General features: G+C 51.2%; 1 protein-coding gene and 1 long non-coding RNA gene across 5 annotated transcripts in view; one reads left to right on the forward strand and one right to left on the reverse strand.

Moving 5' to 3' along the window:
- The window catches only part of BEAN1 (brain expressed associated with NEDD4 1), a 46,646-nt gene that overhangs the window by 16,725 nt on the left and 12,683 nt on the right, over positions 1 to 17,238 (forward strand). For 2 of the 4 annotated variants that reach the window (XM_040498207.1, XM_040498204.1), the window contains exons 3-4: positions 10,141 to 10,404; positions 16,797 to 16,944. In XM_040498207.1, coding sequence (XP_040354141.1) covers positions 10,141 to 10,404; positions 16,797 to 16,944 — 412 coding nt within the window. The remainder of the gene's footprint in view (positions 1 to 10,140; positions 10,405 to 16,796; positions 16,945 to 17,238) is intronic. The other 2 variants (XM_040498205.1, XM_040498206.1) reach the window with 1 other exon arrangement.
- On the reverse strand, positions 12 to 10,130 carry LOC121045408 (uncharacterized). Its single transcript, XR_005797742.1, has 3 exons — positions 7,435 to 10,130; positions 1,943 to 2,137; positions 12 to 137 (listed from the first exon to the last, which is right to left on the reverse strand). It is a non-coding gene; the product is annotated as an uncharacterized LOC121045408 (long non-coding RNA).

Raw genomic sequence — 17,238 nt, forward strand, 5'->3', positions numbered from 1 at the left:
AAAAACTGAGCCCTAGGTTGGTGGAGGGAAAAATGGCTTCTGTATCTAGAAATCTTGTCAAGGGAAGCATGATCTTCAGAGTCGTCACCTGTGGCATCACAGGGCCAAGTGCACTGGGAGAGAGGAGATGGATTTTCCTGCAAATAGAAATGTGTAAGGACACTGCCATTTATCTGCCACGAGCTACCCTAGATTAGCTACCTGAAACTCAGCTCTGCCTGCACCTGGAACTGTGCCCAGGGTGACTGGGAAAAACTGGTTGTCCTCTGTGATGTCACTGCAGAAGCGTGCAGGCCTGCTTGCTTTCCAGAGAGAAGAAAGAGGCCCCAAGAGAGACAAGTCACATGCCCAGGGACCCGCCAGGGGAGGAGATAGGATTCAAAAGCAGGGCTTCTGGATCTAAGCCCAGGGCACTGGCCACACTGATCCCTCTGGGAGCTTGAGTACATTTCACCTCCCAGAGTCCTCTCTCTTCGCTTCTCTCTACATGTAAACACCACGTCCCCCATCAGCCCCCTGACGGTCGGCTTCTCGGGGCTGCTCCCTCTGCCCCTGTGCCACAACTGGACTCCATGTCTGTAGGTAATCTCTAGGCCTTGCCAGAGACAGTCATTCCAGAGCTATTCTCTGCCCATCCCCGGGCCCTTCATCCCCTGGATGATACCTGTCTCCCCTAGGAATGGGGGTAAATGTGAGGATTGGGGAAGGGGTGTTGCAAGAAAAACAGCGAGAATAAAATTTTATCAATGTAAAAGCCAAGGTGGGCCCCTTTTAAGATGGATGGCAGCCTTATTAAGAGTTTTTGTCTATTTTTGAAAGTTCAGGTTTTTGATTCAATGAAACTTAAAGGATTGCTCATGAAATAGTTTAAATTTTTTCAAAAATCTCATTTCTTCGAGATAAAAAGCGACCTCCAACATTTTAAAGTATTGACAGTGATTCCAACAGTTTAAGTACTGTCCTTACCATACATGTGGCTATTGTGCGTGCAGCGTGTCACTGACACTTCCTAAACAATGGGAGTCATGGCACCGTGGCACTCTCCTGTGTTCCCCTCACAATGGGGCAGGGTGATCAATTATACCTGCACGAAACCAGTGCACTGGCGTATCTACCAAGCGTAAAATCCAATTATCTAAAACAACATGACTCTCAAATTCTCAGACACTATGTAATTTATAACTGGATTTGTATATTCAGAAACCTGTGGAGTGTTCTTTGAATTCTTTTCAAATATAAATTACATTGAGTATTAACTAAAAACACTGAACTAAATAGCTTAACCACAAGAGGGGCTGAAGTTTGGCGTATGATTCAATGAATGTTTACCCATCATTTCAGTCTCAATTTTGGCTCAGTCCTAGCACATCCACCCATTTCTCTCACAGTAGAATTTATTTTTAAGTGCACAAGAGTGAGAGGCCAGCTATACACCATTGTCTTGTTACGAGGGCCACAGGGACGGCCAGCTGACAAAAGGTGCGTGAGAGGGGAAAGGTGCACACGGTATTTTCCCCTTGTTCAGCAGCAGCTTTGACTTAGAACAGAACGCAAAAACATATTATAAAAACAGAACGAGGGTCTGTTTCTAGGTTTGATTGAGTCACCAAGGACTGCACTTCTGCTGCAGAAGCCATTGCAGGAGGGAGGTACCAAAGGGACGCTAATACTAAAACATAGGTGATCAGAGGCACCGAAGGCACTGGTTACATGAGGCATCATCAAAAGACAGCCCTGGGTAAATATCGCACGTTTCTGGTCAGCTGCTAAGACTTGCATTTTTCCAACCGAAAAGCAATCCTGCAGGACTTTTTACTTATCACTTGTTTGGAGAAAGGCTGTCTTAGGTCCCTTCATTGAACATGAAGCCTAGATTCCCAAGTTAGTTTTCCTGTATCACCACAAGACGTACTACACTCTGTTAACACTGTTTGACACTGACCTGTTGTAATTGACGGTATCGCTATTCTCTTGGGTATCCCGCAAAGAACAAACCCATTAGAGGGAAACAGCTCATTGTGAAACAGTGGATTGTTCCACAAAGATGTGAAGAAGGACTCTTGCATCTTGGCATCTATTAACCACTTCCAGGCATCCATACAGACAGGAACCTCCATGGGAAGCATTCTCCAGTGTCCTGCGCAGGTTGCAAATGATGAATGTATTTAGAAAGTCTTTCACAACTTTCTTCCTGCTCCAGCCATGGCCTTGATCCTGTTCCCATCTCAGTCCTGGGCAGCTCCTTGGCCCCCTGCCCACCTCCCATGAAGCTCAAACTCCTACCAAAGATCTTTAAATATAGCCCAATTTATCCATTTTTTTTTATGGTTAGTACCTGTGTATCTATTTAAGAAACCCAAGGTCATGAAGATATACTGCAGTGTTTTCCTCTTGAAGCTTTACTGTTTTGCCTTTCATATTTAGATCTATGTCTAGGGGATATTCTTAAGATTTTAAGGTTTAAAATCTTGAGTCTTGAAGTAATAGAGGTTCCAAGGGGTGAACTGCTCAGAGGGTACTGCCTGCAAGAAGCAGGGCCAGGATTTGAACCCAGGACTATGTGTCTTACTTAGGCAGAGCCTAGGACAAGATGCGCTGGCAGGGGAGCTCTAGGCTTTCCCCCAAGGAAGGTGGCTGAGGAGTCATCCCTTCTCCCAAAGGACCATAGGCCACTCACATCAGGATACAGAATACTGGTGAATAAAGGGCCTGATACTGGGGCTGGTTTGGCTCCTAAGATGGCTCAGGGCTGCAAAGCAATCTTGGGGGCAAACATCCCATAATGTTCTTAGGAGTTCATGTTCCATGAACCACCTGCTGAGAAACTCTTCCAAAGCTCTGTGGTTCAATGTGATGTTGACATGCAATTAAGATCACTGGATTTCTCATGGCCAAGAGGTCTCTGGCTTTGCCTAGTCTATTAGTTTTTCTCATCCTACTTACTGAAGTGACATATTAATAGATTTCCTGGTCTTAAACCATTCTTGCATTCCTAGAATAAGCCCTCTCTACATATGGGATACTATTTTTTTTTCATTTAAAGGTTTTTTGTTTTTTTTTTGAGAGAGAGAGAGAGAGAGAGAGAGAGAGAGAGAGAGAGAGAATCCCAAGCAGGCTCAGCACTGTGAGTGCAGAGCCTGACGTGGGGCTCGATCTCACAAACCACGAGATTATGACCTGAGCCAAAATCAAGAGTCAGATGCTTAACTGATTCAGCCACCCAGGCGCCCCTGGGATATTATTTTCCACATACTGCTGCCCTCGTGCTGGTTTCCCAGATGCCCTTGTAAATTCTGGGAGGTGAGGGAACCTCTGTGGAGCAGGGGACAAAGTCCCATCACCTGTAACGTTTTCCAGGATCAGAACCCACAAAAGCAAAAGGCCAAAGCAAAACTTGAGGAAGATGATACTGTGGCCCAAGTACACAGCCCTAGCCTGGCCCAGCTATGGTGGGAAAGCCGAGGATAATTTGCAGCATTCATAAATTTAACATTTTATCTATCAATTATTCATTGAACTTCCTGGAAAGTCCATGTTGTAGTAAATGGTCGTTTTTCCAAGCTATGATTTTGAGTCTTGTAATGCAAGCTGATGAGTGGGCCAAGCCAGCCCCCCAGCATCTGCTTCTCAACACAGTTCCACGATTTCCTACTCATCGAGCATGACAGTGACTCACCTGGTGTTATATAACCCTGTGTTCTTTGTGGAAAATAGCCTAAGAGCCAACTCTAGGTGTGGACAAAAGAGGAAGGAAAATGAGGAGATCAGGGCCAGTGATGATTCTAGCAAGAAAATGAGAGTTTGGTGTGGGTTCAAGTGGAAAGCCTAATTCTGTCATGGCTTTGGTTCTGTAACATAGGCCAGTTCACCATTTCCTCTGCAGAAATAGGGAAAAGTGGTTTGTGATGCTGTTACAGTGAGTTTGCCAGCCATTAAATAATCCATCAAACCAGAGATAAAACCTTAGTGAATGATGACAAGGCAGTAAACTTGCAGAATTTAGATATGTAGAAGTACATGTGAGTTAATTTTGGTGAGTTTATTTAAGTGGCATCTTAATAATATCTTACATGGTCTCTTAATAGTGGAATAAATCACTTTCATCTTATATTTATGGAACCATGAAAGGCCTGTGGGTAGTCACTTATATTTTCCAGTTATTTTTTAATGCAGTGGTTGAAAATCTTCTAGGCAGTGGAGCACTCTCCTATTACCCCTGATATGGAAATCAGATGGAAGCAGGGCTCTTCCGTGTGGAGGGAGAGCAGTGAGCTCCATCCTGTACCAGTCTTTCCCCCTCAGCACCGGGGCACCTGTGTGGGACCTCTTGCCTTCCACAGTTTGAGAGGTTCATTTTCATCTGACTCATATCATGTCTCCACTGTCTAGAACATGTCCAGGCATGGACTACGCACTTAGTATTGGTGAGTGGATGGATGGATGGATGGATGGATGGATGGATGGATGGATGGATGGATATATGGATGGATGAATGATCAAGTGAATGGTGAGTGGATGCCTAGGTAGGTAAATACATAGGAGGATGGATGATTGGTTGGCTGAGTGAATTTATAGAGGATTGATGGTAGATGACTTTATATTCCAATCTTTCTATCTACTATAATCTGCCCCACTTGTAATGCCACAAATGGCCAAATAAAAGGTTTCAGGACCCTAAAATGACATTAGCTGACTTCTTATAGAGACGTATCCTCATTATAAGAAGAATCCTGTACACCAAGTAGCCTTTTCCTCACCCCCATAATCCCAACATTCAGCTGCCATCAAGATGACATCCTACAGCCTCGCCCCAGGAGCACCTCCTCCTTTCCTGAGCTCTGTTGGCATCTCACCCCTCTGTGCACCTTCCTCTCTCCTCTGATGTTGTCCAGCTGGTTTGTCCCCCAAGACCCAGCACCCCTGCATGGATGTCCCTGACCGGTCCCCGGCACTCTGACATCTCTCCATCACAGTTGCCTGGCAACCAGAGGATAGGGATCAGGAAGTGGGCTGAGAGGCCACCCTAAAAAGCAGAGAAGGAGACCCAGAAATGCCTAAGCAAGTGGGCCTCCCTTGCCGTGTCTCCTGCCCCAGCCCCTCTCCACATCCCTGCTGGGAGGCTGGGACCAGCCAAAGGCGAGCAGAGAGAAGATAGTGCCTGAATCCTCTTCTCCATTTTCTGTGCAGTGACCGCACGGCCTCACCCTGGTGGTGTTAGCAGTATAGGAAGAAGTACACTGCCAAGGCCAGACTTGCCAGGGAAGTGGACCTGTGACAAATGTCTTCAGACTTTTCTGTGACAGGAGTCATCAGTCAGATGTGAGTCTGTGGCCCCCCTTTCTCTTCTAGCCAGCCTCTCAGAGGGGGCGGGCAGGACTCTAGGTCCAAAGATGTTAGCTTAGCACCTCCAGTGTCTCAGTGCCCTTTCTTTGTCACTGCTCCTTAGGTGGCTTCAGTCTGCAAAGACCGCCTCCCTGTACAGTCCCCAGACAGAGGGACTGTAGAGCTGCCTGTACACTACACTCAGCAAGGACTTGATAATGATCATCAGCCTCATTTTCCCTACCCTGCATGTTCCCCAGACTGAAGCCAGCCCTGGCCCCATTCCCCTGACACAGGACTGGATCTTCCTGCCCCTCCTCATACCCTCTGTGCTCACCTGGCTGCCACCACCCTCCCCACCCCTCTCAGACCCATTCACCTGCCCTGGAGGGAGGACCGTTTGAGAATAAGTGTCTCTTTGGACAGCTGGCAAGCAAGTCCAGAGAGGGCAGAGGCATGCCAAAGGTCACACAGCAAGCGAGTGATAGAACCAGGAACAGAATCCAGTTCTTCCACCTCTACCCCTACCACGTCCTGCTCTCTTCCCCTGCTCTGTGCCACTGTTTGATGAATTATTAGACACGCCTGGGTTCAAATCCCAGATCTTCCATAAAACTAGGGCAAATCTTCAGCTCACCAAGACCCAGTGTCCTCCTCTATAAATGAGGGGAACAAAGGCATCTGCACAGAGGAGAAGCAAGCCCTAGACTCAGCTCCACATCCAGGCCTGGGTCGTGTAGAACCTTCTGACTCAGTTGTGGTTCCCAGTCCCAGCCCTGGACCAGAAGTCTGGAGGCAGAGGCTTCTGCCTGGCACAGCAGTGGCCATTGGACCCAGGCACCACCCCAGCCCCAGAGAGGGCTTTGGGACCCCATCTGCAGACAGGGAGAAGCATCAGGCCTGTCTCTGAGGCCTGCTCTGGGCACATCAACTCGGAGAGGCGAAGGAACTCTCTGCAGTGGCCTTATGCCCATCAAGTGAGATCAACTGAGCCCTGCTCCATGCTCAGCTCTGCACAGTATGGGGCCGCGGGCCTCAGCCTCCTCCACCCCAGCTCTGTGCTCACGTGGACCCTGACTGCAGCCTCCTCACTGGTCTCCCACTTCCCACCCTGCCCCCCTTCTGCAGCCAGAGGGCTCTCCTAAAACACTCTGAACATGCTCCTTCATCCATGTCTCTTCTTTGCCCTTCGGATAAAGGATAACTCTTGATTCGACATTCAAGATCCCTCATGGTCTGGCCAATGCCAGCCCCTCTAACCTCAGCCTCTACCTCTCTCATGATTCCTCAAATGCACCGAGCCCTCCTTGGGGGCCCCACAGTTCTTCTATGGTGGAATTTGCCAGACTGACTTACCATTGATCTGGAGCCCACCCCAGACCCAGACTCCTCAGTTAAGCCCTGATTTACTCCCCTATATGATAGCACCTCCTCCATTCCAACAATCTTCCAGTGCTTGTAAACAGCTGTAGATCCCGTGTCTGGGCTGGACAATTGGGTGAGTGATGGGAAGAAGGAAGGGCCAGTGGGTGAGTGAGAATGACTGAGAGCAGCTCACGTGGTCCACCCCCACACACTCAAGCACACAGAGCAAGCCAACTCTGACTTCCCTCCATGCCATTCAAATGGCTCCTGGGCTCCCTTTCTGTGCTGGCCTTGCCCAAAGCACTGGAGAAACCTGGTGACAAGACAGATAGGACTCACGTCCTGCCCTCCAGGGGCCCTCAGCCTACCAGGAACCAGAGCGAGTATGAGTGGAGGCTTGGGAATTGCATTGAACAGGCTGGATCTAAGTTCTGGCTCCACTTTGACTAGATCTGTGCCTCAGCTTCCCCATCTATAAACTGGGGGGAAAGACAACACCTACCTCTCAGGTTGCTGTGATGGTAAATGAGATAATGGTGCTTATAAAGGGTGTAGAGCCTGACCAGTCCTGATAGATCCTCAGTGAGAGCTACCATATCATTCACATTGTTCCTTGGTGGGGAAATTGCCCCAGGGCCCCTCATCACAGTCCCAAGCACACCTCTGGAACAGATGCAGACATGGAAGATATACAGAATAGGGGGCCCCTCCCCCAGCCCTCGATTGTTTGCTCCTCTTCCTGAATACCTGCTTGCTGTGATCTGTCTCTTCCCAACACGCACTGGCTCCCTTCTCTGGAATCCCGGTGTCTTATCAGCAATGTTCAGCTGTTGATATGCCTTCACGCTGGATAAGCCATAGGTCATAGCCTGCTTTGACTATAATAAAGTGATCCAGAAGCAGCAAAGCATCATTTTAGGGATAGGAACATTTTCATTTATCAAGATCAAAAAAAAAAAAAGAAGAAGAAGAAGAAGAAGAAAAGAAAAGAAACGAGCTCTCAGAGCCTAGTACCTGATAATCACAGAATAACACCTTGGCTAAGAGCATGGGGCTTAGGCTTCCCACTGCCCCAGGTCCCTCTGTGGGCTATGTGACTTTGGGCAAGTTACTTAACTTGCCTGGCGCTCAGTTTCTGCACCTATTAAATTGGGGATCCCATCACAGTCCATCATGAGAATTGAGGTAATCTAGTGTGTGACACCTACCGAGCATGGTGGGGGACACACAGTAAATGTTCCAGAGACAGTACCTACTCCTGCTGGTATGTCGAGCGGGGTGGGGGGAGGCAGCCTCTCAGGGAAGAGATGGTATTTTGAGGTACAATTTCCTTTTGATCATGGGCACTTGTAGAAGGAGCTTGGGAAGAAAGTTCAAGATAGAGGCAAAGCTTGCTTTATCCTCTGTCCTTGTGCAGCTGGTGTGCGGTGGCAGAGAGGCAGAGGGGTGGGGCACAGGGGCTGTCAGAGAGGTCATATATATCTTGTTGATAAAATGGACGCTGTGTTTAGAAATTGGGAGACTTTCCCTCATAATTTAAAGCAGCACCTACCTCTGCTGGTCGCGGTGACTGGAAGATTAATTTCTCAACTGGCCATGCAGGCAGGCACCTGTGCCAACTGGCTCCATCTGCAGGCACGGGTGATGCCATCTCTGTGCCCAACTGGTAATGAGACAGGCACTGCCGGGGAGGGGGGGTGGTTTCAGGCTCTCATCTGATGCCAAGGCCGTGGAGGGAGGAGCATCCTCAAGGTGACCCTGAGGGGCCAGCACCTTGCTGCATGCTGAGGAGGACAGGCACGTGTGCACACATCCAACACTAGGGGTTCACGCTGGGCACCTGCAGCCTTGATGGGCCAGCTCTCTGGTGCCATGTCTGCCTTGAGTCATGGGTGACCAGTGTGTCCCAAGTCATGCACACACTGAACAGGACAGTGTGTGGACCCCATACACTTCTACCTTCTCCAAGGAGAGCTGATACTGTGGACACTCCTAAGTCCTGCTCTTGGCTTCGGATGTGAGAGGCCACATGGTGAGGAGGAAGAGGGTGACATTGGTTGGACAGCTGGCTGGCCTGTACTTTAATGGAGAGAATGTGGTAGCAGGTGGCCACTGACTTAGCTCTAGTCCAAGCCAAAGCCCTAGCCCCCAGCTCAGGAGTGGTAGCATGGGGCACTGAGGTCACACTAGATGAGTGGGGCCAAAAGCTCCATTTCATGCCCAGGTATAATCACTGTGTGGAGTGCTGTGTCGAAAAAGATGCTGAGGCTGCCTCCTGGACCAAACGGGAAACAGAGCCACCGTCAGTAGCTTCTGCCACTGGCCCAGCTTGAGGGAAGAGTGGTGGGCTTGTTCCAAGTCCACAGCCAAAGACTGATTCCTCCTAAACTGAGGTCACACTGGACGACTGAAGCAGATCTCTTTTGCCTGAGACACGGACAAGGCGGGGAGCCTCATTTTGCCACCTTTCATCTCTGGGTCTTGAAGAAAAATGGAAAACTTTAGCTTAGGGTAGCTAGCTGACAGCCAAGGGAATAAAAATAAGAAGCTGGAACTTCATCAAAACCTTAAGCCATCACAACCAGTCAAGAGCAGACACAAAACCAAATTCTGTACCTTGTTGAAAGTGGGGTACTGAAGTCTCCAACTGTTACTGTTGCATCGTGGGTTTCTCCCTTCAGCCTTTGTTCCATGTATCTTAGGACTGTGTTCGTAGGTGCATATATGTTTATAATTGCTATAGCTTTCTGATGGGTTGACCCTTTGTCATAAAATGTCCCTCTCATCTCTAATGGCATTTTTTGTTTTAGATTAAAGTCTATTTTTTTCTAATATTAGTATAGCCACTCTGGGAGGCCTCCTCTGATCTGATCTGATCTGACCCCCTGACACATCTGGGTCAGTTACCACTTGATCTCCCTAGAGTGCCCCGGGTAAGGTTTCACCCCGGAGCAGGAGGCTAGCGTTAGAGGCCAACAGAGTTGGTCCTCATACTTTGACCTTCTGTGCATTCCCCACCCCTTGCCAAGACCTTGGTAAGGTTATGCTGACCTTCCAACTTCATGTCTTGGTGGAGTGGAGTCCCTGTCTAGTACTGAGTCTTGGGTTCCAGCCTCAACTCTGCCACTCATTTGCTGTGTGGCTTGGGCAAGTTCATTGCCCTCTCTGAGCTTCTCTTTTGCTATCTGTGAGTTAGCTGCGCTCTCAGGACAGAGGCTGGAGAGGAGAGGAGGGGAGGTCAGCCGCCATTGGCAGAGGCTCCCGCAGGCCACAGGACACAGCGCTGCTCCCTTCCTCCCTGGCACGAGAACAGCTAGGACACAGTCCATGGGGCGGACCCCAGAACAGTCCTCCATTTATTTAGGGACAAATAACTCACAGAGCAGCATGTATGGAGGAGAAATTGTGGCATGTTCTGTGCCTTAGTCCAGTGTCCTCTCTCTTTGTTCCCAGTAGCTCGCTACAACCGTACCAGCTATTTCTACCCCACGTTCTCAGAAAGTTCGGAGCACAGCCACCTGCTCGTGTCTCCTGTGCTGGTGGCAAGTGCAGTCATAGGTGTGGTCATCATCCTCTCCTGCATTACCATCATCGTTGGCAGCATCCGCAGGGACCGGCAGGCCCGGCTCCAGCGTCACCGCCACCGCCACCGCCGCCACCATCACCACCACCATCACCACCGCCGCCGCCGCCATCGAGAGTATGAGCAAGGCTACGGTGAGCTGCCGTCCACCCCGGGCCCAGCCTCCCATCCAGCTGTGACAACCCGTGGGGGAGGGGGCAGCCCTGTCATGGTGGGGGCGGGCAGGGTGGTCGGCAGGGCATCCAGGAGGTGGTCAGGAAGAGACCAGAGGCACTCACCAGAATGTTCTTGGGGGCCTGAGAAGTCCAGTAGTCTGCCAAGGGTGAGGCTGAAGGTCAAAGAGAGGATGTGGTGCTACTCCCCAGCCTTGGCCACTGTTGGTCCAGGCTTTACTGACAGCTGGTCCAGCTGGTGCCTGGATGGAGAGACAGATGGAGAGAGGGATGGGGGAGCAGGATGACAGGAAAGATCAGTAGGGGGTAAGGACATGGATAGGTGGGGGCACTGGGTGGGATGAGTGAGTGGATGGACCAGAAGCTGGATGGAAAGACGGATGCGTGGGTGGGATGGGGGATGGATGGCTAAATGGGAGGGTGAAAGGTGGATGAATGAAGAGATGGATGGATGGTTGGATGGGGGGTGGACAGAGGTGTGGACTGGGTGGGATGTGTGAGTGCATGGATAGAGGCGATAGGTGTGGATAGACGGAAGATGGGTAGATAGGAAGGTAGAGGGATGGATAGTGGGGGGGTTGGATGGGTACATGAATAAGTGGATGGATGAATGATGGCATGAATTACGAGTGAATGAATCTATCCCCAGAGAACTGGCAAAATGCAAACAGAACTGGTCTGAGAGTTTCTCCATTAGGGGAATTACCCTTACACAGATTTGGTTGCAATTCTTTGGCTGACCCGTTCCAAAAGTGTTCATCTGGCCAGAAGGCCTGAACTTTTTACAGATTACAGCCACCTGACTCTGCCTTACACTTGGAAGGGGCCAGTTATCTAAAAGCCATAGGAAGGAACTCAATCCATTCAATTCTCAGACCATTGTCAATGGCAGGAAAAAGCCTGCCCTGAGGCCTGATGGGACCTCTGCCGGACTTTGGGGGTGGTATATCCCCAGAGGCCACCATCACACTATACAGTAGGCAATCTGGAGGCTCCAGAGCCGTAGCAGGGCCCAAGAGCCTTCCCTCCTACAGGGCAGACAGAGCTTGAGAGAAAGAAAGGAAGAAATTTAAAAACAGGTTAGATGGGATCTCATCAGTCTGGACCTTGGGAGGCCTGAAATCCACAGCCCCCTCCCAACACGCCCTGATTAGCCGGAAGCTTTGGGCCACTTCCTGTCCCTTTCCACACAGTTAACTGATTGAGGAAGGTGACACCTTTTAGGGATTAAGGATACCCACAGTTGGTGTGCTAAAGCAGGTAGGAACAGGGAGGTGGGCACTCACTGCAGGTCTGGCCCTTCTCACGCAGAATCTCATTTAATCCTCACAGCAGTCCTGGAGGCAGCTGCTGTTTATTGCCTTCCCAACTCACAGATACGGAAGTTGAGGTTGGGGTATTCAGGCTATTGTAACAAAAATACCATAAACTGAAAGGCTTGTAAACAAGAGAAATTTATTCCTCAGCTCTGGAGGCTGGGGACTCCCAAGATCAAAGCACCTGCAGATTTGGTATCTTGTGAGGGTCTGCCTCTGACTCATAGGGGAGCCTTCTCCCTGTGTCCTCACATGGTAGAAGGGACAAGCTAGCTCTCTGTGGTCTCAGGACACTGATCCCAACTATAAGGGGTCCACCCTCATGATGTAATCACCTCCCAAAGGCCCCACCCCCAATTAGTAGCACCTTGGAGGTTCAGATTTCAATATACAAATGGGTGAGGGGGTGGAAAGAAACATTCAGACCAAAGCAGGGTGGCTAAGTAACCTACCTAGGGTCACACAGCCAGGTGGACCCCAGATTTGAGCCCAGGTGGCCTGATCTGGATTCCTGCAGGATCATCACTGCACAGCACTGCCTTGGAGGGGCCGGTGCTCACGCCCCTGAGGGAGGTTGCTGGTGTGGGGGCAATGCCAGCAGGGGCCCTGCATGAGCTCAGGGCACTGTCTGGCAGACACACTCAAGACCTAGGGGCCCTTCAGACCTAGATGTTGCTCCTGCGGCAATGCCGTCAGGAGAAGTCAAAGAGCAGGAAGCTGGGCCTCCGGACAAGACACGGAGAGACATCACCGTGGCAGGGATGGCGCAATGGAAGAAAGATGCGGCAGGTCAATGGTTCACCCTCACTGCCCAACAATGGAGACTAAACAGAAAAGTCAGCATTAATAAAGCAGATGTCGAAAGCTCAGCCAGCCCAGTGTCCTCTAGAGTCCCCAGAAGCCAAGGACTCCCCAAGAAGCCAAGCCAGGAGCATTGCCCAGACCAGCCTGACCCTCAGGGAGGGCAGGACTCCTGCCCAGAGAATGCCCACCCCTGGCAAGGAGCCCAGGTCCCACTCTCAGCCTCCCACTATGCTGCTGGTCAGGCCCAGGATGGCCACCCTGCCAGCCTCCCACGGCCCCACTCTTGCCACCCCTTCCTCCAGCTTGTCCCCAAGCACTTCTTTTGCGCTCCTTCCCAACTCCACTCCTTTGCACATGCCCTTCCTAGGCCAAGAATGCCATTCCCTGTACTTCCCCCACTGACAAAAGCCTGCTTGTCCTTCCAGACACAATTCAAATGTCATTTCCTTTTGGGAGCTGCTCTGGCCCCCTCATCCCTTCCAGGCAGGGTTGAATCACCCTTCCCGGCACTTCCTTGACTTACCCACACTTCTCCCAATGCTCCTGTCATGGGATGGCAGGGAAAGCAGGGCTGTGTTACATCAGGGAGAGCAGGGCCTGTGAGTAGCTCTCACCCAGCTGGGCCCATAGCCCCACACAGGATCTGGCCCAGAGAACACGCTCCACAGGCAAGGGTAAGAACGACCTCATTTCCTCCTCCCGGCAAGAGCTGTGTTAGCCCATTTTAAAGACTGGGCAACCAAAGCAGCTTGTTGAACAGCCTGAAAGCACCAGGCCTGGGCCTGGTACTTAGAGCATAGGAGAGGGGCCCACGGTAGATCCCAAGCTGAAGTTTGAGAGGTCAACCTTGGCCTCGAGGAGGCAAATGGCCCTGGGGGGTCACAGGGCCAGTGCCACACAAGCAAGGCCCTGGCCCTGATCTCTGGAGTAGGTGGGTTGACGGCAGGTCAGAGCCAGGCCAAGTCTGGGGACAGGCCTCTGCTGCCGTGTGCTGACAGACAGCAGCCCAGCGTCCCTGTCACGATGGGTACCCATTTTTGGGGCTCCCGCCTCCCTGCCCCACTTCTCTTCTCAGCTCTTGCCTTGGCACCTCCCTGGGGCCCCAGTGGGGAGCCCAGAGGCACTGATGCCCCCCACAGCTTCCTCCGGCCTTCTGGAGGGAACAGAGGCAGCCAGGAGCCTTGGAAAAATGCCAAGGAGGAGAAGGAAGCCTGCTGTGGTGCGCAGCTGTGGGGAGAACAAAATAGCAGAGCACCCACAAGCATCCACCTGTTGGCACTGGGGGCCCCTCTGTCCTACAGACACCCCCTCCCCCTGGTGCTAGTGATCGAGGCTCTCCTGGTCTCACTCCTGCCACACTGCCTGCTCCTTCTCAGACTTTTTTGTAGATTCCCATTCTCTGAGGAGAGAGCCCAACCCTTGGCCCTGGGCCCTCTAGAGAGGGCCCTCCCCGCTCCATCTCAGCCACCTGCCAGCTTCTAGCACCACCCATCAGCCTCGGCCAGGCCCCCCCACCAGGTATCTCTCCTTGAGGGCTTATGGGCCCCTCAGACCCCAGATTCCAAAATGGCCTCCAACTTCCACATCCCACTGTACAACCTCGGGGAAGTTGTTCAACCACTCACTGTGCACCACAGGTGAGTCGTCTATATGATGGGTGGGTACACAGGGATCCTGAACTGTGGACACTTCCATCCTCCGCTCGACACCCCTCAGTGGCTCCCCACTGCCCTCAGGACCAAGCTGGCCCTCCTCCGCCTATCCACAGGACCCTCCTGCAGTCTGGCCAGGCACAGAAAGAGGAGCCAATAAATGACTGAGAATGAATGAATGAATGAATGAATGAATGAATGAATGAAACCCTATTTCCATAAGATGGAAAGGTCTTGCATTTTAGGAGACAGATCTGCTCTCCTCTTACTTGCTGGGGTTTGGAGAAAGTGGCCCCACCTCTCAGTTTCTACGTCTGAGAGCAGGAGATGGCCACCGTGCCCCCACGGTTGTGAGGGTGAGTGTGGTCATGAGGATAGCACACAGGAGGTGCCCATGGATGTAAATTCCTGCTCCCTACTCCCAGGCTTGTCAAGGGATGTGCACTGGGGTTTGGGCTAAATCATGAACCAAGGTGTTTCTTACTTTTGGTAAAGAAAGGGATAAGGGGTGTCACTTTCCATGAGGGGGTTAGGGGGGCTTCTGGAGGCCTGGACCATCTGAATCTGTGCTGACATGGAAGATGGGGAAGGAGAAATTACTAAGAAAGTAATTTGGGGAGTTCAAATGAGGGGTCAGGGGAGTCTTTCCAACTGTTCCTCAGGAGCTCTGTTGGGAGTGAGCTGGGTCATTTTGGGATTTGGGGTCTGAGTTAGGTGAGCACCTCAGAGCAATCCCAGTCTCCCTAAGTTGCTGAGCCCCCAGGATGCCCAAGAAAAGCAGCCAAGGAGAGAGGCGAACGAACGGCAGTGTGGCTTGGCCTTATCAGCTCTTAGGCCTACCTACCAGGGCCACTCCCACTTGGTTCCAGGGACCGGCCTCTGCCTTCCTAGGTTTGGACAGCCACAACCCCCTGCATGGTGGAGGGGGCCCTCCCCGGCACCGGAGCCCCAAGGCCTAGGCTCCACTTCAGTCTTCACCTTGTTTCATGCTTCCTTCTTTCCCGAGTTTCTTCCTCAAATTCTTCCAGAAATTCTCACCCTTCAGCTGCTGCCCTAAAGGGAAACAAATCTCATTTCAGCTCCTTTTTATAGCATGTGTTATTGGGTACCTTTTCCCTAGTACAAAAGTAATATGTGTTCACCATGGAAAATTTTAAAATACATAAAATCTAAAGAAGAAAATAAGGGTCACAATCTTGTCATCAAGACAGAGCCACTGTTAATGTGTTTGGAATATTCTCTTCTGAGAGCTTTCTCGATGTCAGTAGATAACCTTGGGATTACATCTGCAGATAGAGTTTCACGTCCAGATTTTTCTACTCACCATGGTATCACGAGTGGGAAAAAGAAATTAGGGAAGAAAGAGCAGTCTTTATGGTTATACAGACTGCGCGGGAATTCCAGCTCCATGACCCTGAGCCTCAGCTTTTTAGTCTGCCTGTAGAATGGGGACGGACAGTGCTGCTGATCCAAAAGAAAGGTCATGAGCCCCACCCCGGACAGATAAGCCCCGCCCCTGGTGTTGAGTCCTGCTCTCTGAGGGGAGGAGCCATCTGAGAGCCCACTGTGGGCAGGGGACTTCATGCCTCAGTCGTCTTTGCAGCTCCCACTGTCCCATAGCCCCTGCTAGAACTGTCAGGAACGGGGCGACGGAGAGCTGAGAGTGAGGAGACAGCATATCCAGCTGCCCTCTGGCCCTACCAATAATTTGCTTTGTGGCCTCTGGCAAGTCACTGAGCCTCTCTGAACCACACTGGTAGAATGAGAAGATTGTGCTCTATCAGCACTTCCTAAGCAGTGTTACTAGATCTAAGAAAAGAAGATCCTGTCGTCAGATGTTGCATAAGCACAGTCAAATGTGTTTCTCAGCTGCAGGACTTCTCAGAGCCTTTGATGTGCTGATATATGTGATGTGTACACACACACGCACGCACGCACAGAAGAGAATGCAGTATATGGAGTCATTAGAGATCACAGAAGCACCTTTTCTCTTGGATAATTGCAGTGAATGATGTGTGCAGGGAGTAGGGAGGCCTGACCCCAGAGACCTCTGTAGCCCTCACTCCCTAACTCTCCAGTTTCATGCCCAGCCTTTCTCCATAGTTCAAACCTTCTGTTTCACACCACACTCTTCTTTCTAATCTCCTTCCTTGGCTCAAGCTGGTCTGTTCCCTCTGCCTTGCTTGTCCCCCTTCTCTTGGCTAATTCCTAGATAAGACTCAGCTTTAGGAGCCCCTCCTCCAGGAAGCCCTCCCCAACCTCCAGGCTGGGTCGGCCCATCTCTGCCACAGGACTGGTACTGCATCTATCAAATCTCATGACACACTGCTCAGTACGGAGCTGTCCCCAGGCCAGGCTGCTTACCACCCTGGGAGCCCCACTTTCTCTCTGAGACCCCAAGCCCAGTGCAGCATCAGTGCTCACATTCTGGGGCTATCTCTGAGAGGATGGTAGGCAGCTGTGCTTGGTGAGGGACCAGGCAGTGAGCTGGAGAAAACAGAGTCTCAGTGGCCTCAGGTAGACACGTAAGGACCTCCCTGGCCCCGGCCTAAAGCCCAGGCTGACTGTCTGTCCTCTGCAGTGTCTGATGGGACCTACAGCCGCTCGAGCCACAGGATTCGCTACAGCTGCAGCCCTGTCGAAGACTGGTCCCCGCCCTTAGATCTCAGCTCTGATGGGGACGTGGATGTCACAGTGCTTCGAGACCTATACCCAGATTCTCCCCCAGGGTAAGCAGGCCACTTGAAGGAGGAGGCCATGAGAGGGAGGGGGCCATTGGGTGTGAATCCCAGCCACCAAGGGAAATAGCAACACTTCCCCCAAATGGTGTCAATGCAGAAAATATCTTCTCAGTGGGTGTGGCCATCTCCTGACCAAGCAGGTCCCAGTGGGGCAGATAGACTCAACAGATGTCACCACAAGACACTAGAGAAGGAAGAGGAAAGTTCAGCTCCTTCAGACTGGGGTCGAGAGTAGAGGGTCCAGGCCCCAGCTCCTTACTATGCACCCAAAGCCCAAATCAC

The sequence above is a fragment of the Herpailurus yagouaroundi genome, unplaced genomic scaffold, assembly GCF_014898765.1.
Source record: "Herpailurus yagouaroundi ecotype Mexico unplaced genomic scaffold, PumYag 190, whole genome shotgun sequence".
NCBI lineage: Eukaryota > Metazoa > Chordata > Mammalia > Carnivora > Felidae > Herpailurus > Herpailurus yagouaroundi.